Source organism: Mycteria americana, chromosome 5 (genome assembly GCF_035582795.1).
Source record: "Mycteria americana isolate JAX WOST 10 ecotype Jacksonville Zoo and Gardens chromosome 5, USCA_MyAme_1.0, whole genome shotgun sequence".
NCBI classification, from domain to species: Eukaryota; Metazoa; Chordata; class Aves; order Ciconiiformes; family Ciconiidae; genus Mycteria; species Mycteria americana.
Window position 1 is genome coordinate 2,038,559 of NC_134369.1, and position 24,761 is coordinate 2,063,319.

Sequence of the window (24,761 nt, forward strand, 5' to 3'; positions counted from 1 at the left end):
GCGTGGTGCTGCGGGATGGGACGGCGCGGGAGGGGGTGACGCCGGAGGGGGTGACGCGGGAGGGGGTGACACCCCTTCCCGCAGCCCTGAGCCGCCCGCGCCGCCCGCAGGGCCGGAGCCCGGGCGATGGAGCTGTCGAACGCCACGTTGCCCCCCACCCGGTTCCCGCCGCCCCCCAGCACCCTGCTGTGGGACGGGCGGCTGCTGGTGGCCTGCGCGGCGCTGGGGCTGCCCGCCAATGCCTTCACCCTCTGGCTGACGGGCTGGCGGCTACGGTGCCGAGGACTGGCCACCTTCATCCTCAGCCTGGCCGCCTCCGACTTCCTCTTCCTCGCCAACTCGGTCCTGCAGATCTGGTCGGTGGCCCACGGTCACCAGTGGATGCTGGGCACCCACCTGTGCCGCCTCCACCAGTTTCTCTACGGCTGGGGCTACTACAGCGGGCTCTTCTTGCTGGCGGCCATCAGCCTGGACCGTTGCTTGCTGGTGGCCGCCCCGCTCTGGTACCGGTGCCGGCGGCCTGCCCGTTTACCGGCGGCATTGTGCACGGGTGCCTGGCTGGTGGCGGGCGGCTGCAGCGTGCCGGACGCGGCGCTGTCGGCGGCGTCCGAGCCGCTGCCCGGGTTGACGGTGTGCCGGAGCGAGAGGGGGAGCTGGGAGGTGCCGATGCGTTGGCTGGAGGTGGTGGTGGAGGGGCTGCTGCCCTTCGGCGTGGTGGTGGCTTGCCACGGGGCCGCCCTGGTGCTGGCCCGGTGCCGGCGCGGCCGAGGCGGCCGCCCGCCCGCCCGTTTCCAGCGCATCGTGGCGGCCACGCTGAGCGCCTACGTGGTGCTGCATCTGCCCTTCCAGGTGACCCAGCTGCTGCAGCTGGTGGCCCCAGAGCCCCCCGGCCACCTCCTCTACCTGCTGGGGCTGGCCTTCAACCTCAGCAGCTGCCTCAACCCCTGCCTGTACCTGCTGCTCAGCTCCCGCGCCTGCCACCGCCTCGCCCGCCTGCCACGCCTGGCCCTCAGACCTGTGCCACGCGCCACCGTCACCCCTCTGCCACCCACTGCCCTCAGCTCTGTGCCACCCGCCACCGTCACCCCTCTGCCACCCACTGCCCTCAGCTCTGTGCCACCCGCCACCGTCACCCCTCTGCCACCCACTGCCCTCAGCTCTGTGCCACCCGCCACCGTCACCCCTCTGCCACCCACTGCCATCACCCCAGTGCCACCCACTGCCATCAGCCCTGTGCCACCCGCCACCGTCACCCCTCTGCCACCCACTGCCATCACCCCTGTGCCACCCACTGCCCTCAGCCCTGTGCCACCCGCCGTCACCCCAGTGCCACCCACTGCCATCACCTCTGTGCCACCCACTGCCATCAGCCCTGTGCCAGCCACTGCCATCAGCCCTGTGCCACCCGCCACCATCACCCCTCTGCCACCCACTGCCATCACCCCAGTGCCACCCACTGCCATCAGCCCTGTGCCACCTGCCACCGTCACCTCAGTGCCACCCACTGCCATCACCCCTGTGCCAGCCACTGCCATCACCTCTGTGCCACTCACCACCGTCACCCCAGTGCCACCCACTGCCATCACCCCCATGCCACCTGCCACTGTCACCCCTCTGCCACCCACTGCCATCACCTCTGTGCCACCCACTGCCATCACCCCTGTGCCACATGCCACCGTCACCCCAGTGCCACCCACTGCCATCAGCCCAGTGCCACCCACTGCCATCACCTCTGTGCCACTCACCACCGTCACCCCTGTGCCACCCGCCACCGTCACCCCTGTGCCACCCGCTGCCATCGCCCCCGTGCCACCCGACGCCGTCACCCCCGTGCCACCCACTGCTGTCCCCCACCCGCCACCCGGGGGGTCCCCGCTGGCAGCTCCGTGAGCTGCCGCCCCGTCCCCGTCCCCGTCCCGCACGGCTGTGGGGTGGCACCGTGGGGCCGGCTGTCCCTCGTGTCCCCGCTGTGCCCCCGGCTGGGGACATCCCCACCGCGTCCCGCCGGACCCCACGCGTGGGCCGCCCACGAAGACGGGGGCTGGCTCGGTGGGGCACGGACACCCGTGGGGGGACACGGGGCACAGCGCGGCGCTGGCCGGGCTCCGCGGGTGCCCGCGGGGGACCTATGCCCGGCCACCTCGGGGCGGTCACCCCCACGGGGGTGCCCCCCGTGTCCCCACGGGTCCCGCCGTCCCCGCCGGGTCCCACCGCCCCCCATCCCCGGCGCGGTGCGCATGCGCGGGGCGGGGCGGGGCGGCTCCGGTCACTTCCTGCCCCGCCCCCTCCCGCCTCCGCCACCGGCCCCGCGCGCCGCCGCCCGCTCCCGCCGGCCCCGGCCCCGGCCCCGGCCCCGGCCCGCCGGTGAGTGCGGGGATGGGCCCCCACGGCCCCCGCCCCGCCCCGGCCCCGGCGGCTCCCGGGGCCGCGGGGATGGGGCGGCCCCCGGTCCCGGCCTGGGGGGACCCACCCGGCCCCGAGCCCGGACCGGCCCCGCGCCCAGAGCGACCGGCCCCGGCCCCGGCCGCGTCCCCCGAGGTCTCCCCCCATCCTCCTTCCCGTGGGTCATCCCTGGCGTCGCCGTCCCTGTCCCCTTACCGAGCGGGGCCGCCCCTGTCCCCGTCCCCGTCTCTGTCCTTGTCCCCTTACCCAGTGGGGCCACCCCTCTCCCCGTCCCCGTCCCTGTCCCCATCCCTGTCCCCATCCTTGTCCCCATCCCTGTCCCTGTCCCCGTCTCTGTTCCCATCCCTGTCCCCGTCCCCTTACCCAGTGGGGCCACCCCTCTCCCCGTCCCTGTCCCCGTCCCTGTCCCCATCCCTGTCCCTGTCCCCATCCCTGTCCCCATCCCTGTCCCTGTCCCCTTACCCAGTGGGGCCACCGCTCTCTCCATCCCTGTCCCCGTCCCCATCCCTGTCCCCTTACCCAGCAGGGCCACCCCTGTCCCTGTCCCCTTACCCAGCAGGGCCACCCCTGTCCCCGTCCCCTGACCCAACGGGGCCATCCCTGTCCTCCTTTCTATCCCCATCCCTCCACCCAGGGGGACACCCTTGTCCCCCTCCCCGTCCCTGGAGGGGCCACCCCGTCCCCATCCCGGCAGGGACGCTCCCCGTCCCCTCCGAGCCCCCGGCCGCCGCGGGGCAGGGCAGGGCAGGGCAGGGAGGGGTTTGTTTGCCCGCGGGCACAGGGCAGCCCCGGCTTCCCGCTCCCGGGAGGGGCCGAGCCGCCCTTTACCCGGGGCGGGGGACGGGGACCCCATCCCCCATACCGGGGGGCACCCCCTGCCGCCTCCCTTCTCCCTGGCTGGGCCCTGGCTCTGCCCCACGTTTTGGGGTGTCCCCCCCCGGCGTGCCCCGGCCCCCGGCGCTGACCCCGGCCCGGGGTGCGCCCCAGCCATGTCGTTTCGGAAGGTGGTGCGGCAGAGCAAGTTCCGGCACGTTTTCGGGCAGCCGGTGAAGACGGAGCAGTGCTACGATGACATCCGCGTCTCCCGCGTCACTTGGGACAGCACCTTCTGCGCCGTCAACCCTTCCTTCGTCGCCATCATCGTGGAGGCCAGCGGCGGCGGCGCCTTCCTCGTCCTGCCCCTGCACAAGGTGCCGGCGGCGATACCGGGGTGCCAGCGCGGCGAGGGTGCCCGCGCCGGTGGGTGACCCCCTCCCCGTGTCCCTTTGTCCCCAGACCGGGCGCATCGACAAGTCGTACCCCACGGTGTGCGGGCACACGGGCCCCGTCCTCGACATCGACTGGTGTCCCCACAACGACTACGTCATCGCCAGCGGCTCGGAGGACTGCACCGTCATGGTGAGGGGGCGGCGGGGGGCCGGGGGGGGGGGGGGGGAGGCGCGGTGAGGGACACCCCCGCACCCCCACTTTGCCCACCGTCCCCGCTGCCCCGGCAGGTCTGGCAGATCCCCGAGAACGGGCTCAGCCAGCCGCTGACGGAGCCGGTGGTGGTGCTGGAGGGGCACTCGAAGCGCGTGGGCATCGTCACCTGGCACCCCACCGCCCGCAACGTCCTGCTCAGCGCAGGTACGGGGAATAGGGGGACGGGGACACAGGGGAGGGGGTTCGGTGGGGGACACGTGGCCGAGGTGACCCCCCCCTCCCGGCCCCTGCTCTCGCCCAGGGTGCGACAACGTGGTGCTGATCTGGAATGTGGGGACGGCGGAGGAGCTGTACCGCCTGGAGGGGCTGCACCCCGACCTCATCTACAGCGTCAGCTGGAGCCGCGATGGCGCCCGCTTCTGCACCGCCTGCAAGGACAAGAGCGTCCGCGTCATCGACCCCCGCCGCGGCACCGTGGTGGCCGTGAGTCCCCGGGGGGACCCTGTCCCCAGGGCGCCATCCTGCCCTCGTTCTCGGGGGGAGACCTCCCCCCCCCCCCCCCCCCAGCCCTGCCCTTGTCCCCCTGGTGCTCCCTGCTGTCCCGTGTCCCTTGGGTGCCCCTGTCCCCTGCTCCCCCTGCCCCTCCCTGGGGTGCTGGCACGGTGCTGCTGACCCCCGCGTCCCCTCCCCAGGAGAAGGAGCGGGCGCATGAGGGGGCTCGGCCCATGCGGGCCATCTTTTTGGCCGACGGCAAGATCTTCACCACCGGCTTCAGCCGCATGAGCGAGCGGCAGCTGGCGCTGTGGGACGTGGTGAGGAGCACCCCGGGGGTCCCGTGGGACCACGTCGGGGTGCCCCACGGGGCTGACACGCTGCCCCACAGGAGAACCTGGAGGAGCCCATGGGGCTGCAGGAGCTGGACTCCAGCAACGGGGCTCTGCTGCCTTTCTACGACCCCGACACCAACGTGGTCTACGTCTGCGGCAAGGTATGGCCCCGCGGTACCCCCTCGTCACCCGTGGACCCCCCCCACCCGTGGACCCCGCTAACGCCGTGTCCCCAGGGCGACTCGAGCATCCGGTACTTCGAGATCACGGAGGAGCCACCCTACATCCACTTCCTCAACACCTTCACCAGTAAGGAGCCCCAGCGGGGCATGGGCTGGATGCCCAAGCGCGGGCTGGACGTCAGCAAGTGCGAGATCGCCAGGTGGGGACACGAGGGGGACGAGGGGGGTGGTCCCCATTTCCCTCCCCCACTCCCCATGACCCTCTCTGCCCCCCCCCCGGCAGGTTCTACAAGCTGCACGAGCGCAAGTGCGAGCCCATCATCATGACGGTGCCGAGGAAGGTCGGTGGGGACTGGGACACCCCGCCTCGGGGCATGGCAGCAGGGTGGGGGGCCCTGGGAGGGGGGAGGTGGCTGGGTGGGGGGCCCCAATCAGGCTGGTGGGGGTCCCCGTGGGGGCTGCGTGGGGTATCTGGGGCAGGACGTGGTGGCTGGCTGGGGGGGGGGGGGGGGTCCCATCCAGGTTGTGCAGGGTGCCTGGGCAGGACATGGGGCTGGGTGAGGGGGTCCCCCCAATCAGGCTGGGTGGGGGTCCCCAAATGCACTGATAGGGGTCCCTGGGGCTGGGTGGGGGTCCCCAAATGCACTGATAGGGGTCCGTGGGCAGGACATGGGGCTGGGTGGGGGTCCCCAAATGCACTGATAGGGGTCCCTGGAGAGGACATGGGGCTGGGTGGGGGTCCCCAAATGCACTGATAGGGGTCCCTGGAGAGGACATGGGGCTGGGTGGGGGTCCCCAAATGCACTGATAGGGGTCCCTGGAGAGGACGTGGGGCTGGGTGGGGGTCCCCAAATGCACTGATAGGGGTCCCTGGAGAGGACGTGGGGCTGGGTGGGGGTCCCCAAATGCACTGATAGGGGTCCCTGGAGAGGACGTGGGGCTGGGTGGGGGTCCCCAAATGCACTGATAGGGGTCCCTGGAGAGGACGTGGGGCTGGGTGGGGGTCCCCAAATGCACTGATAGGGGTCCCTGGGCAGGACATGGGGCTGGGTGGGGGTCCCCACTCATGCTGATAGGGGTCCCTGGGCAGAACACAGTTCCCGGGTGGGGGTCCCCAGTCAGACTGGGTGGGGGTCCCCCTGGGCTCTGCACAGGGTCCCTGGGCAGGACGTGCTGGCTGGGCGGGGGTCCCCATGGGGGGCTGCGTGGGGGTCCCCAGGAGGGTCCCATCGGCCCCTCTGACGTCGCGGCGGTGGGGTGGGGTGGGGGGGGCGCAGTCTGACCTGTTCCAGGACGACCTGTACCCCGACACGGCGGGCCCCGAGGCGGCCATGGAGGCGGAGGAGTGGGTGGCGGGGCAGACGGCGGGGCCGGTGCTGGTGTCCCTGCGCCAGGCCTACGTCCCCAGCAAGCAGCGGGAGCTCAAGGTCAGCCGCCGCACCCTCCTCCACGAGAGCTGCCCCCCCGCCGCCGGCCCCACCACGCCGCCCCCCACGCCCCCCGCCGCGCCCGCCCCCGCCCGCCTCAGTGCCCCCCCGGCCCTGGGCACTGCCCCCTCTGCGGTACGTGTGGGGCGGGGTCTCTGGGGGCGGGGTCTCTGAGGGTGGGGCAACTGGTAATGGGTGTGGCCAGGCTAGGGGGGTGGGTGGGTTCTCTGTGGGTGGGTCTAAGGGGGGGTGGGTGGGGTCTGTGAGGTGGGCAGGGCCAGGCTGGAATGGTGAGTGGGGCGTGGCATGGGTGCGGTCAGGCTGGGGGAGTGGGTGGGGTCAGTGTGGGTGGGGCCAGGGTAGTGGGCGGGGTTGTCTGCATAGGTGGGGCCAGGCTGGGGTGATGGGCTGGGCCAGGTGGGGTGGGTGGGGCTGTGGTGGGTGTGGCAGTGGGTGGGGCTGTGGTGGGTGGGGCTGTGGTGGGTGGGGCTGTGGTGGGTGTGGCAGTGGGTAGGGGTGTGGTGGGTGGGGTAGTGGGTGGGGCTGTGGGTAGGGGTGTGGTGGGTGGGTGTGGCGGTGGGTGTGGCTGCGGTGGGCGGGGCCACGGCCGGCGTGTCTGACGGGGGCGCGCAGGGGGGCGGGCGGCTGGAGGAGGTGCTGCAGGAGGTGGCGGCGCTGCGGGCGCTGGTGGCGGAGCAGGGCCAGCGCATCGCCCGCCTGGAGGAGCAGCTCAGCCGCCTCGAGAACGGCCACGTCTAGGGACCCGCCGCCCCCCTCAGGGACCACCGCCCCCGGGGACCGCGGCCAGGGACGCCCCTCAACCCCCCCCCCCACCGCCGGGACCACGCCTGCGCCCTGGGGTGCTGCGAGCCCTCCCACCCCCCTGGGGTCACCCCCCCCCCCCCCGCCCCGCTGCCAGGTCCTTCTCCCGTTGGAGGGCTGGCCGCCCCGCTGGCAGCTCCCCCCTCACCCCCATTGCCTTACTGGGTGCTGCCCCCCCAAATCGTGGACCATTCCGCCCGCCCCCCCCGATGTCGTCGGGCCGGGGGCTGCTCCTGGGATCAAACACTACCCCCTGCACCCCCAGTCCCCGTGTGGGGTGGGGTCTTCCCCCCTTCCTGTGGGGCACGAGCTGCTCCCCCCCCAACTGTGGAATATTGTCCCCCCTATATTTTGGGGGCTTCTTCCCCCTCCTTGCCCCCCCCCCTTACAGTGCAGGGTCAAAAACTATATTTTCACTCCAAATAAAGGACTTTATAAGAAAGGTGCTGGGTGAGGCCGGGGGCTGGGGCAGAGGTGCCCTGGGGGGGTGTTGGCTGGGGGGGCTACGGGGGGGTTTGCTCTGGGGCAGGGGGGCTCACTGTGGGGCCAGGGAGCTCTGAAGGCTGCAGGGACTGCCTGGGGGGGGCCGAGGGGGGGACAGGAAGGCGCAGCGGTCACGGGCACGAGTTTACCCGTCTCGGGCAGGAAACGGGGCGACGTGATGGGGGCAGCTCCCCCCCCCTCCCCGAGCAGTGCTGCACCCGCTGTGCCGTGGGGCGGGGGACCCCCATAGGCGTGTGTCCCATCGCCCTGCGTGGCGGGTCCCCTCGGTGTCCCCAGAGAACCGGGCGCAGCGCCGAGGGGGTCGGTGGTCCCAGGCACCGGTGACCCCAGGGCCAGGGTGGGGAGTGAACAGCCACGGGGGGGGTCAGAGTGGGTCCCCACGGCTGGCAGTCACCCCAAGTTTCCAGGGCCCTGGGTGCATTTCGGGTAGGCGGGGGGGGGACGCACAGCACCTCGCCTCCCCCCGCACCGATACATCCGCTGCGCCGGGGCAGGAAGCACCGGGGGCCCCCCCCAGCACGGCTTGCGCCCGCAGCACCAGGACCCGCTCCGGCAGCACCCACTGATGGTGAGCACCCCAAAACCGGGCAGGATGGGAGGTGGGGTGTCTGGGACCTGGGGGGACCGGGGGGGGGGGGGCATCCCCCCGAATGGGAGTGAGCTGGGGGGGCAGGCCCTTCTCCAGCCTCAGTTTCTCCCGCTAAATGTGGGGGAGTGGCTGTGCTTCATTCAAATTCGGCTCCCCCCAACCCCTGGCTGCCCCAGGGGCTGAGTTTGGGGAGGGGGGGGGGGGGGGGCAGGCAGCAGCGGTGGGTCCCTGGGGCAGATCCCCCTCCCACAGCGGGGCTGGGGTGGGGAGCCTGGTGGTGCTGGGGCAGGGGGGCAGGTTTGGGGGGGTGAGGGCTGCACAGTGAGGCCGGGGAGCAGGTTGGGGGGGTCAGGGGGGTTGCTATCCCCTAACCTAGCAGGTTGGGGGGTAGCGTGGTGGGGTTGGGGGGCGGGTTGGGGGCTTGGGGTCCGGGGTGGAGGCTGTGGGTGCAGGGCTGGGGGGGGAGCCTGGAGCCATTGCGGGGGGGAGCTGCTATGGGGCTGCAGTGCTGCGGGAAGGGGTGCTGTGGGGCTGCTGTGGGGCTGTGCTGCTGTGGAGCAGAGGGCCTGGGCCTGTGCAGACGCAGCGCGGGGGCGGCAGGACCCGGCTCCTCTCCCCCAGCACCCGCAGGTGCTGCGGCACCCACCGACCGCAGCTTCCCGTCACGGGGCCTGCCCTGCACCGGCCGGCCACCCGCCCGGCACCCACCCCCGGTGCGCGGGGAGGGGAGGGGGGGGTACGGCCTCCTCCGCACCCCCGAGGCCCGCCGCCCTTCGCCCCGGCCCTACCCTGCTTTCCGGGACGGGACAGCCACCCCAGGTCTGGGAAGGACCAGGCTGGGTGCCAGCCACACGGCGGTGACCCCGGCGCCCTCACCCGCAGGCTGGAGCACGGCGGTGCCCACCGGCACCGGTGCTGCTGGTGTTGGCCGAGCTGGCGGCGGCGGGGGAACCGGTGGGAAGCCGCAACGACCGGACAGTGGGAGCCCTGCTGGGGCTCCTGCTCTGCCTGGCGGTGGGGCTGGCCGTGGCCTGGCACCGTCTCTGTCGCCTCTCAGCCGGCCGCTACCACCCCAGGCCCATGGGCCGCCGGGCGCTGGCGCTGCTGCGGGGCCGCTGGCACCGGCTGCGGGGACAGGGTGACCCGACGGTGCGGCCCTGCCACGGGGACGGGGAGGTGGCGACGGCGGCCCCCTGGGACAGGGAGGAAGAGCTGATGCCGTGGAGCCAGGACCGGCGGCCGGAGGAGGAGGAGGAGGAGAAGGAGGAGGAGGAGGAGGAGGAGGAGGAGAAGGCGAAGGAGGGCGCGGGTGAGCAGGAGGAAGAGCAGGGGGAGGCCGAGGCAGCCCCGGAGGCCGGGGAGAGCCCCCTGGGCGGCGGGGAGGCGGCGGGGGGCAGCGCCGAGGCCCTGCTCAGCGACCTCCACGCCTTCTCGGGGACGGCGGCCTGGGGGGACGCGCGGCCCCACGTCACGGCGCTGTGACACGCGCGCCCTGCCCACGCGGGACCCGCCCCGCCCTCCTGCCCGCTGCCCTGCCTGCAGGCACTGCCCGCCCCCCACCAGCTCCCGATTGGCTGCACGGACCTGGGCACCGACCAATAAAAGAGCGGCGCTGCCTTAGCTACGGCTGCCAGTCTGAGGGGGCGTGGCTTGGGGGAAAGTGGGTGGGGGCAAGGGGAAGGGTGTGGCAGGGGGAAGCAAAGGTCCTGTGGAAGGGGTGGAGCCTGGGGAAGGAGAGGAGCCTGATAAAGGGGCGGGGGGTAAGAGAGAAGGGGCGGGGCGGGGGGGCGGAGCCTGAACCCCACCCTGCCGGGGCAACCCGGCCCCCCCCGGCCCCCCCCGACACAGGACCACCACGGCCTCATCACCTCCTTTAATTGGCACATGTCCAGCAGCCAGGCCCACGCCCACCCCCGGGGGGGGCCACACCCTTGGGGGGGCCCACACCCCACGGGGCCACACCCTTGAGGACCACACCCCGGGGTGGGAGGGGGCCCCACCACCACACAGGGGTGCCCCCGCTCCCCCCCCCCCCCCCCAAACCCAGCCCCGTCTGGCAGCAGCGTGAGCGGGCAGGGGGCCATGCCGGGGCGGGGGGCCGCGCCCGCGGCAGCGCGGGGCACGGGCAGCATCGCGGGGTGCTCCCCACCCCATGGGGGGCACCAGGCCCCTCCGCCACCGGCACCCGGTGTCCTCCCCCCTACCCCCCCCCCACCCCTACCCCTACCTGGGCACCCGCCCCCGGCCCCCCTTCTGCTTCTTGGCACCCACGGAGGTCTTGATGGGCAGCGGGGCCGTGCCCTCGGGCGGGGGGGGCAGGCTGGCCCCCAGCTCCATCGGCTCCCCCGCTGCCGCCCCCGGCTTGAACGCCTCGAAGGGGGAGAACTTCACGGGGCTGGAGGGGGGACACACACATGGGGGGGGTCAGGGGGGCACCCCCTGCCTGCGGCACACCGCTGCCCGCCGCAGAGGGAGAGGAAGGGCGGGGGGGGGGCAGCTGGTGGCCACAGAGCCCCCTCCCCGTCCTCCCTGCTCTCCCCCCCGCTGCACCCCCAGCTCTGTCCCCTCTTGCCCAACACCCCCCCCCCCCCACCCCATGGTGCCCACCCTGACGCCCCCATCCCAAAGCACCCCCAGCCTCCGTCCCGCTGCCGTGCCCTGCGGCACCCACCCCGCTGCCCCCTCTCCACCCCCCCCCGTGCCGGGGCAGGTACCTGACGGGGGTGCGGGGGCTGCTGTTGAGGCGGCGGGGGGAGCGCACCTTGGGCTGGAAGGAGAACCCCTCCTTGATGCTCTCCAGCACCGAGGGAGCCACGTAGGTGAAGCCCTGCGGGCAGTGGGGTCTCAGGGGGGCCGGGGGTGGTGGTGGTGGTGTGCTGGGTCCCCCTCCCTGCTGGAGGGTGGGGGTCCCCGCCGCCCCCCCCCCCATACCAGGAAGGCCTGGTTGGCACTCTCGCTGATGGCAGCGTCGTCCGGGCTGTCGACGGGCGTCTGGCGGGTGAAGCGGGTGTCGAACTGGCTGACGTCCTCCTCCGACTGCTGCGGGGGGGGGGTGGGGGGGTGGGAAGGAGGCGGTGGGTGCTCCCATGGGTGTCCCCAACGCCCACCCTGCCCACCCTGCCTGTCCCCCCGGCCCTACCAGGCAGGGTTTGAAGGGGGGGTCCAGCCTGCGGGCCAGCAGGTCCTCCCAGTTGATGTGGCGGAAGAAGGGCTGCTTCTGCGGGCAGCGGCGGCGGGAGGGGGGGTGTCAGGCAGGAGGAAGGGGGGGGGGGGGGGGGGTCCGCCTGGCACCCACCCCGCTGCCCGCCCCTGCCTGTACCTGCACATCGGCCGCATCGCCTGGGCCCCCCCCAACCCGCTGGTTGGGGTTTCTCTTGAGGAACTGGAAGAGAAAGGGGGATGGAGTGGGGTATGGGGGGGGGTGTTTTGGTAGGACCTACATAAACAAGCCGGGGCGGGGGGGGGTACCTTCTTGAGCAGGTCCCGTGCGTCGGGCGTCAGGTATGGCGGCAGAACCAGCTTGCCCTTGAGGATCTTGTCGATGGTCTTCTTGCGGTTCTCAGCCGTGAAGGGGGGCTGCGAGAGGCACCGGGTGGCGAGGAAGGCTCGGTGTCACCCCACTGGGGATGCCCCCCACACCCTACCCACCCCCGGGACCCCCACCCCACCCGTGCCCCCCGCCACCGGGGAGGAAAGAGCAGGAGTGGGACTTGCCGATCCTGTGAGCATGTCGTACATCAGGGCGCCCAGGCTCCACCAGTCCACCGCCCGGTTGTGCCCGCTGCGCACCAGGATCTCGGGGGCCCTGGGGGGTGCAGGGGGGGCTGCCCTGAGCCGGGAGGGGGGGGGGGGGGGCCAGGGCAGGCTCCCCACATCCCCCCCCGCCCCATGCCGCAGCCGGCTCACATGTACTCGATGGTGCCGCAGAAGGTGTGGGTGACGGCCCCGTCGTGGATCGACTCCTTGCACAGCCCGAAGTCCGTCAGCTTGATGTGACCTGTGGGAGATGGGAGGGGGGGGGGGTGTCAGCACCACCCATGGGGACCCCCCCTACGCCCCCCAAACCCCCCGCCCCCAGCCCACCTTGGCTATTGAGCATGATGTTCTCCGGCTTGAGGTCGCGGTAGATGATGCCGTGGGAGTGCAGGTGGCCCAGCGCCAGCGTGATCTCGCTCAGGTAGAAACTGCAGAGATGGGGGGGGGCCACGCCGTGAGCGGCGTTGGGGTCCCGGCTCCCCCCCCCCCCCATCCCAGCCCCCCCTCCCCATCCCTACCAGGCAGTGTCCTCCAGGAAGATTCCCTCCCGCTCCAGCTGCATGAAGAGCTCTCCACCTGCAAAAGGACAGCCCAAGCGGGACCCCCTGAGCCATCCCCCGCCCCCCGAGTCCCCCCCCGGCCCCCCCGCTACCGCTGAGGCACTCCAGGATGAGGTAGAGCTTGCCGCCCGTCTGGAAGGCGTAGATGAGGTCGACGATGAAGGGGTGCTTGACGGCCTCCAGGATGTTCCTCTCGGCCCGGGTGTGCGCCGTGTCCTTGGCGTTGCAGGCGATCTTGGCCTGGGGGGGAGGCGGTGAGCGGGGGGGCTCCCCGGGGGGGCCGGGGGAGCCGGGGCGGCGCTACCTTCTTCAGGACCTTCATGGCAAAGATCTTCCCCGTGTTGGTGCCTTGCACTTTGCGGACCTGGAACACCTGGATGGATGGATGGATGGGGGGGGGGACGGACACGGACGACAGCTGGGGGATGCCCGGACCCCCACCCGGCACCCCAGCACCCCCAAAGGCCACCCCCGGCGCGCCGTGCCCCCCACCTTGCCGTAGCCGCCCTTGCCCAGGACGCGGAGCAGCTCGAAGCAGTGGGGACCGATGTGCTCGGGGCCGTTGTTGACGCTGCTCTCCGAGATCTCGATCTCCTCGTAGTGCCCCACCGGCCTGCCGGGAGAGGGGGTGAGCGGGGACGGACCCCTGCCCGCTCCCTGCCTGCCCCCCCACACCTGCCCCCCACTTACTCCAGGCCATTTCCCCGGGGCTCCAGCTCCATCTCCTGCGGGAGGGAACCCACGGTCAGCGACGGGCAGGGGGCCACGGTGGGCAGGCTGCCCGCAGCAGGCAGGGGACCCAGGGCAGGCAGGGGACCCACGACAGGCAGGGGCCCACGGTGGGCAGGCAGGCAGGGTGCCGGCAGCAGGATGGCAGGCAGGGGACCCAGGGCAGGGGACCCATGGCAGGCAGGGTGCCCATGGCAGGCAGGGTGCTGGCAGCAGGATGGCAGGCAGGGGACTCACAGCAGGCAGGGGACCCAGGACAGGCAGGGGCCCATGGCAGGCAGGGTGCCCATGGCAGGCAGGGGACCCAGGGCAGGCAGGGGGACCCAGGGCAGGGGACCCATGGCAGGCAGGGGGACCCACGGTGGGCAGGCAGGGTGCCTGCAGCAGGATGGCAGGCAGGGGACCCAGGGCAGGGGACCCATGGCAGGCAGCAGGCAGCAGGCAGCAGGCAGCAGGCAGGGTGCCGGCAGCAGGCAGAGCGGGGCGAGGTGCCGAGCACCGGCCCAGCCGGATGTTTTTGGGCTGAGGCAGGGCCCGGCCCAGCGGGAGCCTCCCTCTGCCCAGCCGTGCCGGGGGAGCGGGGCCGGGACCCCCGGTCCCCGGCTGCCCCCGGGCCCCTGGCTGTCCCCTGTCCCCCGTGCCCCGTCCCCACGGCCAGCCTGGCTGCGCCCCGGCCCCGCCACCGGCAGGACCCCGCTGCCTGTCCCTGTCCCCCCTCCCTCGGCTGCCAGACCTCCTGCCCGCCTGCCTGCCTGCCTGCCTGCCCGTCCCACTCGCCGTCCCCTGCACCGAGCGGGCCCCGGTGCATCGCCCGCTGTCCCCGGTCCCCCCGTCCCCGGCGGGTCCCGGTGCCGCTCACGCCCCTCCAGCCCCCACCCGCGCCCCCGTCCCGGTCCCCGTCCCCAACCGGTCCCGGTGCCGCCGTCCCTGTCCCGCTCGCCCCGTCCCCATCCCCGGTCCATGCTCTCCCATCCCCAGTCCCGCTGCCCCCCGTCCCCAGCCTGTCCCCGTCCCCGATCCCCGCCCCAGCCGGTGCCGGTGCCGGTCCCCCGCCCCGCCCCGCCCCGCCCCGCCCCGGTGGCGGCTCACGGCGCCCAGCTCGGGCTCGTCCCCGTCGCTGCCCTCCTCGGTCTCCAGGTCGATGTCGAACACCCCCGCCATGACGGCCCTGCACCGGGACCCCGGCGGGACCCGCCCCGCTGGCCCCGCCCCGCCCCGCTGGCCCCGCCCCTCCCGCGCGTCACCGGGGGACCCCGGCATCCCCGCCGCGGGGCACGCCGGGAGCTGTAGTCCCGCGGGGAGCGGCGGAACGTGGGGGGACCGGGGGGCCGCGCAGGGACAACGACAGAGCCAGGCCGGCCGCTCACAGCCTTTACTGGGGATCCTCCCGCTCGGCCCCGCGCTGCGGGGCTGCCCCCACCCTCTGCGTCGCTGTGACCTCATCGGCGCCACCGTGACGACAGCTGAGGGGGGAGGAGCGCCCCTGGAAGAGGCGGAGACACCCCCCCCCCGAGCCCACTCGGGGTCCACGCGGGCTTATAGGGCACTAGTGGGACCTCGGAGCGACATGGCCGCGTGTTGCTGTAGGGCACTGGTGTTATTGTAGGGTCGTGGGCAGTACAGGGGCTGTGTGTTGTTGTAGGGTCACTACAGTTATTGTAGGGTCTCAGGCACTATAGGGGCTGTGTGTTATTGTAGGGTCTCGGGCACTATAGAGGCTGTGTGTTATTGTAGGGTCGTGAGCACTATAGGGGCTGTGTGTTATTGTAGGGTCGTGGGCACTATAGGGGCTGTCTGTTATTGTAGGGTTGTGGGCACTATAGGGGCTGTGTGTTATTGCAGGCTCTCAGGCACTATAGGGGCTGTGTGTTATTGTAGGGTCGTGGGCACTATAGGGGCTGTGTGTTATTGTAGGGTCTCAGGCACTATAGGGGCTGTGTGTTATTGTAGGGTTGTGGGCACTATAGGGGCTGTGTGTTATTGTAGGGTCTCAGGCACTATAGGGGCTGTGTGTTATTGTAGGGTCGTGGGCACTATAGGGGCTGTGTGTTATTGTAGGGTCGTGGGCACTATAGGGGCTGTGTGTCATTGCAGGCTCTCAGGCACTATAGGGGCTGTGTGTTATTGTAGGGTCGTGGGCACTATAGGGGCTGTGTGTTATTGTAGGTTTGTGGGCACTATAGGGGCTGTGTGTTATTGTAGGGTCATGAGCACTATAGGGGCTGTGTCTTATTGCAGGCTCTCGGGCACTATAGGGGCTGTGTGTTATTGCAGGGTCTCAGGCGCTATAGGGGCTGTGTGTTATTGCAGGCTCTCAGGCGCTATAGGGGCTGTGTGTTATTGTAGGGTCTCGGGCACTATAGGGGCTGTGTGTTATTGTAGGGTCTCGGGCACTATAGGGGCTGTGTGTTATTGTAGGGTCGTGGGCACTATAGGGGCTGTGTGTTATTGTAGGGTTGTGGGCACTATAGAGGCTGTGTGTTATTGTAGGGTCTCGGGCACTATAGGGGCTGTGTGTTATTGTAGGGTTGTGGGCACTATAGGGGCTGTGTGTTATTGCAGGCTCTCAGGCGCTATAGAGGCTGTGTGTTATTGTAGGGTCTCAGGCGCTATAGGGGCTGTGTGTCATTGCAGGCCCTCGGGCGCTATAGGGGCTGTGTGTCATTGCAGGCCCTCGGGCACTATAGGGGCTGTGTGTTATTGCAGGCTCTCAGGCGCTATAGGGGCTGTGTGTTATTGTAGGGTCGTGGGCACTATAGGGGCTGTGTGTTATTGTAGGGTCTCGGGCACTATAGAGGCTGTGTGTTATTGTAGGGTCGTGGGCACTATAGGGGCTGTGTGTTATTGCAGGCTCTCGGGCACTATAGGGGCTGTGTGTTATTGTAGGTTTTTGGGCACTATAGGGGCTGTGTGTTATTGTAGGGTCTCGGGCACTATAGGGGCTGTGTGTTATTGTAGGGTCGTGGGCACTATAGGGGCTGTGTGTTATTGCAGGCTCTCGGGCACTATAGGGGCTGTGTGTTATTGTAGGTTTTTGGGCACTATAGGGGCTGTGTGTTATTGTAGGGTCTCGGGCACTATAGGGGCTGTGTGTTATTGTAGGGTCTCGGGCACTATAGGGGCTGTGTGTTATTGTAGGGTCGTGGGCACTATAGGGGCTGTGTGTTATTGTAGGGTCTCGGGCACTATAGGGGCTGTGTGTTATTGTAGGGTCGTGGGCACTATAGGGGCTGTGTGTCATTGCAGGCCCTCGGGCGCTATAGGGGCTGTGTGTCATTGCAGGCTCTCGGGCACTATAGGGGCTGTGTGTCATTGCAGGCCCTCGGGCGCTATAGGGGCTGTGTGTTATTGCAGGCCCTCGGGCGCTATAGGGGCTGTGTGTTATTGCAGGCCCTCGGGCACTATAGGGGCTGTGTGTTATTGCAGGCTCTCAGGCGCTATAGGGGCTGTGTGTCATTGCAGGCCCTCGGGCGCTATAGGGGCTGTGTGTTATTGTAGGGTCTCGGGCACTATAGGGGCTGTGTGTTATTGTAGGGTTGTGGGCACTATAGAGGCTGTGTGTCATTGCAGGCTCTCAGGCGCTATAGGGGCTGTGTCTTATTGCAGGCCCTCGGGCGCTATAGGGGCTGTGTGTCATTGCAGGCCCTGGGGCGCTATAGGTGCTCGGGGCAGGGTGCTGACCCGGGATGTCCCTGCTCCGCGGTGCCACACCCGCCTGCCCTGCTCTGGGGCGCGACCGCCTGCCGGGTTGTACCCCGTGCCGGGCGTTACATAGGGTCCCTGGGGCCGGTTTGTTATTGTAGGGTCTCCCTGTGCTGGTTTGTTATCGTAGGGTTTTCCCGCACAGGTCTGTTAGCGCAGGGTCTCCCCACGCTGGTTGGTTATTGTAGGGTCTCCCCTTCACGGTGTGTTATTGTAGGGTCTCCCCACCTAAGGCTGTTACGGTGGGGTGTCCCTCACACTCCTTTGTTATTGTAGGGTCTCCCTGCCACGGGTCTGCTCTTGTAGGGTCTCCCCAAGCTGGTTTGTTATTGTAGGGTCTCCCCACGCAGGTTTGTTTTTGTAGGGTCTCCCCAAGCTGGTTTGTTATTGTAGGGTCTCCCCACGCAGGTTTGTTATTGTAGGGTCTCCCTGTGCTGGTTTGTTATCGTAGGGTCTCCCCACACAGGTTTGTTCTTGCAGGGTCTCCCCATGCTGGTTTGTTCTTGCAGGGTCTCCCCACGCAGGTTTGTTATTGTAGGGTCTCCCCAAGCTGGTTTGTTATTGTAGGGTCTCCCCACGCAGGTTTGTTATTGTAGGGTCTCCCTGTCCTGGTTTGTTATCGTAGGGTCTCCCCATGCTGGTTTGTTCTTGCAGGGTCTCCCCATGCAGGTTTGTTTTTGTAGGGTGTCCCCAAGCTGGTTTGTTATTGTAGGGTCTCCCCACTCAGGTTTGTTTTTTTAGGGTCTCCCCACACAGGTTTGTTTTTGTAGGGTCTCCCCATGCCGGTGGGTGCCAGCACACCCCAGGCTGCACCCGCTGCTCTGGTGGGGTGGCCTGGGTGCCTCTGGGGGGCTGCCCTCGCCCCCCGTTAGCAAAGGGTCGTTAACGGGGCAACCCGTCTGCCCCCTGCCCCGGGGATGGCACGGGGAGGGCCGGGGGTCGGCGTCCCCCTGCGTGTCCCCTGGCACCCCCCCGCTGTGGGGACAGGGGACGCTGGGGGCAAGGCTTGGGGGTGCTGGGGCAGGACAGGGGGGTGTCAGTGTCAGGGGATGGGGTGTCAGGACAGGGGGGTGTCAGGACAGGGGGGTGTCAGGACAAGGGGGTGTCAGTGTCAGGACAGGGGGGTGTCAGGACAAGCGGTGTCAAGGGATGGGGTGTCAGGACAGGGGGGTGTCAGGACAAGGGGTTTCAGTGTCAGGGGATGGGGTGTCAGGACAGGGGGGTGTCGGGGACGGGGTGTCAGGACAGGGGGGTGTCAGGACAAGGGGTTTCAGTGTCAGGGGATGGGGTGTCAGGACAGGGGGGTGTCGGGGACGGGGTGTCAGGACAGGGGGGTGTCAGGACAAGGGGTTTCAGTGTCAGGGGATGGGGTGTCAGGACAGGGAGGTGTCGGGGACGGGGTGTCAGGACAGGGGGGTGTCAGGACAAGGGGATGGGGTGCCAGGGCAGGGGGGATGGCAGGGGATGGGGTGCCAGGGGATGGGGTGTCAGGACAGGGGAGTGTCGGGGATGGGGTGTCAGGACAAGGGGGTGCCAGGGGATGGGGTGCCAGGGCAGGGGATGGAGAGCCAGGGGAGCGGGGCGGGGGACGGGTGCCAGGACAGGGGGATGTGGCGCCAGGGCGGGAGGGGGGTGCCAGGGGACGGGCCAGGGGACGGGGTGCCGGGGGGACGCCAGGGCTCCGGGACCGGGGCGGCGGGGTCGCAGGAAGGGGTGCCGGGGCAGCGGGTCGGTGCCCGTGCCCCCCACTCCCGCACCGGCCCCGCTGCTTGCCCGGGGCTATTTGAAGTGGGATAAGAAATGCTCGACGGGGTAGCGGGGCGAGTCGATGCCCAGCGCCTGGCAGAGCCCCAGCAGGCGCAGGCAGGCTTCCGCCCGCGTCGCCCCGCCGCAAGCCACGCTCAGGCAGGGCTCCTCGTACTCGCCGGCCCCCGCCGTCTCCTCGAAGAGGCGGTTGAGGCGGACGAGGCCGCGGCTTTGCAGCGCCCGCAGGGTCGCCAGCCCCCCGCCGGCCCCCAGCGCCGGCCCGTGCTCCGAGCCCAGGCACATGACGCCGGCCAAGTGGACGCGGGGCAGGGGGCGAGCGGGCAGCAGCGGCGGCAGCCCCAGTGCCACCAGCACGGCCGCCAGCAGCAGGTCGGGGCCGTAGACCTCCCGGATCCAGTCGCGTAGGTAGAAGCCCCCCATGCGGGGGTTGATCTCCAGCAGCCGCGGACCACCCGGCCCCAGCTTCAGCTCCACGTTGAAGACGCCGTCCCGCAGCCCGCAGGCCAGGCAGCACTGCAGGGCCGCCCGCACCAGCTGCGCCTGCCGGTCGGCGGGCAGGCAGGAGGGCAGGCAGGCAGCCGTCTCCAGGAAGGCGGGCAGGCGCGTGGGGCCGTTATCGGACACCCAAGCGCCCAGCAGCCGTCCCTCGAAGACCACCAAGTCCACGTCGTGCTCGGTGCCCGGCACGTACTCCATCAGCAGCATGGCGTTGCCCCAGCCCAGCCCGATGCCCGGGTGATCGGCGTCATCCCGCAGGTCGTGCCAGAGCCGGGCGGCGTGCGCGTGGCACTGTCCGGCGCTTTCCACCAACCGCACGCCCACGCCGCCCGCCCCGAACTCCAGTTTGGCCACGGCGGGGAAGGGCACGGCGCCGGCCGCCTGTTCCACGTCCCCGTGGCTCTGCAGCCGGCGGCAGGGCACGGCGAAGGCGGCGGGCGGCGGGCGGCCCTGGCGGCACCGCTGCAGGTGCTGGTGGGTCCGGCTCTTCTGCTTGGCCACGCGGACGGCGGCGGGCGGGCTGCCGCGTAACCCCAGGCGCTGGCACACCAGTGCCGCCAGTACCACGCAGTCGTCCCAGTAGGAGAGGCAGGCGTGGGGCCGCAGCCCCCGGGCGCGTACCAGCTCCGTCACCCGCTCCGCGTGCTCCTCGTCCCGCCGGTGCTCCCGGCTGTCGTAGGGCAGGAAGGTCTGCACCAGCCCCGCCGCAAAGTGCTCCGGGTCCGACTCCACCAGGTGGATCTGTGGTCCCCAGAGAGGTGTCACCGCGGTTGGCGAGGGGGGGGACACCACAGCTGTGCCGCTGCCCCCACAGACTGGGACAGCGGAGAGACCGCCTGAGGCGCGGGCACAGCTACGGTGCAACCGCTGCGTGCGGGGGGGGGGGGGTGTGGGGGTGTGGTGTGTGTCGCAGTGTTCACTCTGAAACCTACTGATGGCGGTGGCCCCCAGCTTCCTCACCCTCAGGCCGTAGTCGCGGGCCGCCTCCCAGACGAAGCTCTTGCTGACACCACCAGCCCCGATGAGCAGGATGTCCTTGCCCTCCACCAGGTGACACTGCGCCCGGTGCAGCAGGGCCTCGGCCAGCAGCCGGGGCAGGTCACCGGGGGGCTCCCCCACGGCGCGCCCCATGGCCTCGGCCAGCAGACAGGTCTCCAGGCACCGCTGGCTGTTGGTGGACAGGGCCACCAGCTCCAGGGCGTCATCCACGCACGCCAGCAAGAAGTCCACGCCTGGGGACGGGGATGGGGACACCGTGCTCAGGACCGCGGGGGCAGTGCCACCGCCGTGGGGTGGCCCCTGGGGACCGGCGCTGCCGTCCCCGTCCCACACTCACCCAGGAGGTCGGTGCGGGCGCGGGCACCGCCGCGCTGCTGGGGGCTCAGCTCGGCCTCGGCGGCCAGGAGGGCGGCCATGGCGGCCTCGGCGGCCACCTGCAGCCGCGTGGCCAGGGCCTGCCGCTGGCCGGGGGCCACCACCCCCCACTGCTGCAGGCTGGAGTCCAGGCCCTGGGGCAGCGCTGCCCCGTGCCGCACCGGCGCCTCTGCGCGCCCCACGCCGCATGCCACCTGCGGGGGGACACGCCGACACAGGCATGGGGACACCGGCTGCCACCCCGTTGCCTGGGGACACTGGCTGCCACCCCATTGCCTGGGGACACTGGCTGCCACCAGGGCGTGGGGACATGGGGAGACACACTGACCCAAGGCATGGGGACACGGGCTGCCACCAGGGCACGGGGACATGGATGGTCACCATAGCCTGGGGACATGGGCTGCCACCCTGTGGACTGGGGACACGGTGATCCAGGGCATGGGGACATGGGCTGCCACCCTGTAGCCCAGGGATGCCACCAGGGCATGGGGACACAAACGACCACCCTATAGACTGGGGACGCACCACCACCCAGGGCACAGGGACACAGGGTGCCACCCAGGCCATGGGGACAGAGCCTCAGCCAGGGCATGGGGACGTGGGCTGCCATGCCATAGCCTGGGGACACGGGCTACCACCATAGCCTGGGGACATGCAGGGCCACCAGGGCGTGGGGACACGTGCCATCACCCCATAGCCTGGTGGGACACACGTGGTCGCACCCCACCCATGGGTGGGGATGCCCACGGCCACGCCCACCACACCCCACCCGCAGGGCCACCAGGGCGTGGGGACACATGCCACCACCCCGTAACCTGGTGGGACACACGTGGTCGCACCCCACCCACGGGTGGGGATGCCCACGGCCACGCCCACCACGCCCCACCCACCCGAAGGGGAGGAGCCTGGGGTGGGCGGGGCCGTACCTGGCAGAGCTGGGGCCGGTCCCCCCAGGACCTGCAGACGAGGGTGCAGATGCGCAGGGCCACGGGCAGCCGTGGGGCTGGGCTGCCTGGGGGGCGAGGGACAGGGCAGGCACGGCCGCCACCCGGGGACGGGGGTCCCTCCTGTCGTTCCCCCCCATGACCCCGTGTGGCACCGCGGTGACCCCGGCCGACCCTAACCCCAGGGGACTGCGGGGTTCAGCATGGCCACTGTCACCCCCAGCCCCACGGGACCGTAGGGAGTCAAAGGTGGTCACCCCACCACCCTGCCCTGCCCCAGGGGACCACGGGGGACCACGGTGGCCACCTTCCCCCCGGCTCCAGGGGACTGTGGGGGTCCAGGGTGGCCACCTTCCCCACACACACCCCAGGGGACCACAGGGGTCCACGGTGGCCACCTTCCCCCCCGCTCCAGGGGACTGTGGGGGTCCGTGGTGGCCACCTTCCCCCCCGCTCCAGGGGACTGTGGGGGTCCAGGGCGGCCACCTTCCCCCCCACCCCTACCCCAGGAGACTGGGGGGGTCCAGGGTGACCTTCTCCCCCACCCCAGGGAACTGTGGAGGTCCAGGGTGGCCACCTTCATGCCCTGCTCGAGGAGCCCAGGAGTTTGCTTGCCCTGACGGCTACCCACCCCCCCACCCCCCCCCACCCCAGGGGATGGACGCGTGGCCGGCACAGCCGCAGGGAGCCAGGGGAGCCCGGGGGGCCCTTCCCTCCCATCCCAGGGTGGTGGGCACCCGAGGGCGGGGGTCTTACGTGGGGGGGGCGTGGGCAGGCGGGCGGTGGGCACCAGGGCCTCCAGCAGGACGCTCTCCTCCTCCCGCAGCCCGCGGAGCTGGGCACCCACCGCCTGCGCCACCGCCGCCCCCTCCTCCTTCCCGTGGGTGCTGCGGGCGCCCGTCCCGCGCCACCGCCACCCCGCCGGCCGCACCACCACCTGCGTACACCCCCGTGTCACCCCACACCATGGCCACCCCCCGCCACCTACACACGCCACCCTCTGCCACCCCACCGCCCCCCTGCACCGCCCTGCCACCCCGTGCCGCCACCACCCCAACAGCCACCCCACCGCCTGGGCACGGTTGTCACCCCGTGTCACCGCTGACACCCCCCCGGCATGCGACCCACAGGTGCCCCTGAATGCCCTGATGTGCCCCACGGGTGTCCCCCACCCTTGTGCCCCCGCCGTGCCCCACGGGTGCCCCCGCACGCCCCGCCGTGCCCATGGGTGACCCTGACCCCTACACCCCAGCCGTGCCCCACGTGTCCCTGCCCACCCCCCCCACCGCGCCCCATGGGTGCCCCCCATGCCCCGCCGCGCCCCCGTGCCCACCTGGCTGTAGGGCTCCATGGCGGTGCCCCCCAGGAAGGCACCCACCTCCTCCTGCACCAGGCTCTCCTGGCCCTGGGGGTCCTCCAGCCGCACCAGCCTCACCCCAGGGGCCACCGGGTCCGCGGGCAGGTCCCCCCCCGGCCCCAGGACGAAGGCCAAGGTGGGGGGCACGGGCAGGCTGGCACGGGCCGCCAGCACCCAACGGGTGACCAGCGGGTCCTCGAGCCGGCGGGCGAGCGGGACCGAGCCCCCCGTGGGGCAGTCGAGGTCACGGGCCAGCTCGCCCACCCAGCCGCCCTCGGGGCCCCCCGCCGCAAAGGTGCCCATCACGTAGTTGGCCCGGCGGGGGGGCACGAAGGTCTGCAGGATGCTGTGGCCCCCCGCCTCGAAGGAGACCCCCCGGGAGAGCAGCAGCGACCAGGCACCCGGGGACGTCTCCGAGGGCACCCGGCTGGCCCAGGCGGGCGACAGGCACAGCACCATGGCACCTGCGGGCGGGCAGGGGTGCGGGCAGCGGCTGTCCCCAGCCTCTGCCCCGAGACCCCCCAGGGCGGGCAAAGGGGGCACCCGCCCAGGGGAGGGAGCACGGAGCGGCTGCCCCGGCACCCAGGGGTGACATTTGCCGCCGGCACTGGTGTGTACTGGGGTTAATGGGGTTGCAGGTGTGGGGCACGGGGCGGGGGGGGGGGGGCTGGTGCCACCCTCATCCCCTGCCTCAGTTTCCCTCCCAGTCCTGGTCACGCAGGCACAGGCGGGGGTGGGGAACGCCTTGGCCCGGGGTTGGAGCAGCCAGGTGGGACGTGGGGAGCACCCGCTGTGGGTTCACGGGTGTCTCGTATAGGGTGGGGACGAGGCAGCCGTACCCACCTGGGCAGCGGGTGCCACCCTCCAGCAGGACGGGCAGGAAGGTGGTGGGGGAGCCCAGGATGCAGACGGTCATGTCCAGCGGGCCAAATCCTGCCAGCAAGGCAAGGGTTAACAGCCCCGGGACAGGGACCCCGTTGCCTTCCTGTCCCTGGCACCCCAGCCACCCCCTCATTCCCAGCCTGGCACCACGCCGCCATCGCCGTCCCCGTCCCTGCCACCCCCCTGTCCCCAGCCTGGCACCACGCCGCCATCGCCGTCCCCGTCCCTGCCACCCCCAGCTCCCAACCCCCTGAGCCCCGTGCTCCCCGGTCCAGCCTCCCCCGTGCCCCCCGTGCCCCCCACCCGTGCGGGGCTCTGCGGAGCGATCCAGCGTGTGGGGCAGCCCCTCCTGGCGTAGGGCACTCTGGAGCAGCTCGTAGGCGTGGGTGGCACAGTCGGGGTCCCCGCTGTCCTCGGGCACCTCGCCATCGGGGGCCTCGTCCTCCAGCCAGCCCGGGCACAGCGCCTCCGGCCCTGCCCACTCCTGCTCCTTCGGGCTTGACGCCTGCTCGCTGCTCGTCTGGTCCACCGAGAGCTGGGGGTGGCAAAGGTGGGGCTCTCGGGGGGCTGGCATGGGGCTGGCGTGGGGCTAAGGGGCTAGCATGGGGCTAAGGGGCTGGCATGGGACTGGCATAGGGCTGGCATAGGGCTAAGGGGCTGGCGTGGGGCTAAGGGGCTGGCATAGGACTGGCATAGGGCTGGCATGGGGCTGGTGTGGGGCTAAGGGGCTGGCAGGGGGCTGGCGTGGGGCTCAGGGGCTGGCATGGGGCTGGCATGGGGCTAAGGGGCTAGCATGGGGCTAAGGGGCTGGCATGGGGCTGGTGTGGGGCTGGCATGGGGCTGGCACAGGGCTGGCACTGGGTGGGCACGCGGGTAGGGAGCTGGCATGGGGGACATGGGACAGACACGGGGGTAAGGGGTTGGCACGGGGGAGACGGGGCAGCCGTGGGGTAAGGGGCTGGCACGGGGCAGAGGGGCACAGGGTGCCGCTGCCCACGCGTGGGTGGGGGTGTCGG

At 71.1% G+C, this 24,761-nt stretch overlaps 4 protein-coding genes across 4 annotated transcripts; 2 read left to right on the top strand and 2 right to left on the bottom strand.

The window, feature by feature from the left end:
• Positions 1 to 126: 126 nt before the first annotated feature.
• GPR152 (G protein-coupled receptor 152) lies at positions 127 to 7,537 on the top strand. Its single transcript, XM_075501591.1, has 3 exons — positions 127 to 1,024; positions 1,568 to 1,780; positions 7,131 to 7,537. The coding sequence occupies exons 1-3, from the start codon at positions 127 to 129 to the stop codon at positions 7,535 to 7,537; spliced, it is 1,518 nt and encodes a 505-aa protein (XP_075357706.1).
• On the top strand, positions 2,270 to 7,103 carry CORO1B (coronin 1B). Its single transcript, XM_075501852.1, has 11 exons — positions 2,270 to 2,364; positions 3,391 to 3,593; positions 3,679 to 3,801; positions 3,900 to 4,029; positions 4,127 to 4,308; positions 4,518 to 4,637; positions 4,709 to 4,813; positions 4,889 to 5,034; positions 5,118 to 5,175; positions 6,112 to 6,396; positions 6,895 to 7,103. Exons 2-11 carry the CDS (start codon positions 3,393 to 3,395, stop codon positions 7,018 to 7,020), a joined length of 1,476 nt encoding a protein of 491 aa, XP_075357967.1. The 5' UTR covers positions 2,270 to 2,364; positions 3,391 to 3,392; the 3' UTR covers positions 7,021 to 7,103.
• Positions 7,538 to 8,752: 1,215 nt separating the features above from the next.
• RPS6KB2 (ribosomal protein S6 kinase B2) lies at positions 8,753 to 14,415 on the bottom strand. The gene is made up of 16 exons (XM_075501917.1): positions 14,311 to 14,415; positions 13,183 to 13,217; positions 12,985 to 13,105; positions 12,797 to 12,865; positions 12,585 to 12,732; positions 12,451 to 12,508; positions 12,260 to 12,360; positions 12,083 to 12,173; positions 11,891 to 11,981; positions 11,645 to 11,752; positions 11,496 to 11,558; positions 11,316 to 11,393; positions 11,108 to 11,215; positions 10,891 to 11,003; positions 10,404 to 10,571; positions 8,753 to 9,369 (listed from the first exon to the last, which is right to left on the bottom strand). The coding sequence occupies exons 1-16, from the start codon at positions 14,380 to 14,382 to the stop codon at positions 8,961 to 8,963; spliced, it is 1,833 nt and encodes a 610-aa protein (XP_075358032.1). The 5' UTR covers positions 14,383 to 14,415; the 3' UTR covers positions 8,753 to 8,960.
• A 4,287-nt stretch (positions 14,416 to 18,702) lies between these two features.
• CARNS1 (carnosine synthase 1) lies at positions 18,703 to 24,274 on the bottom strand. The gene is made up of 8 exons (XM_075501392.1): positions 24,049 to 24,274; positions 23,707 to 23,796; positions 22,840 to 23,327; positions 22,263 to 22,443; positions 21,489 to 21,574; positions 20,525 to 20,756; positions 20,149 to 20,420; positions 18,703 to 19,929 (listed from the first exon to the last, which is right to left on the bottom strand). The coding sequence occupies exons 2-8, from the start codon at positions 23,777 to 23,779 to the stop codon at positions 18,703 to 18,705; spliced, it is 2,559 nt and encodes an 852-aa protein (XP_075357507.1). The 5' UTR covers positions 23,780 to 23,796; positions 24,049 to 24,274.
• Between the last annotated feature and the right edge of the window lie 487 nt (positions 24,275 to 24,761).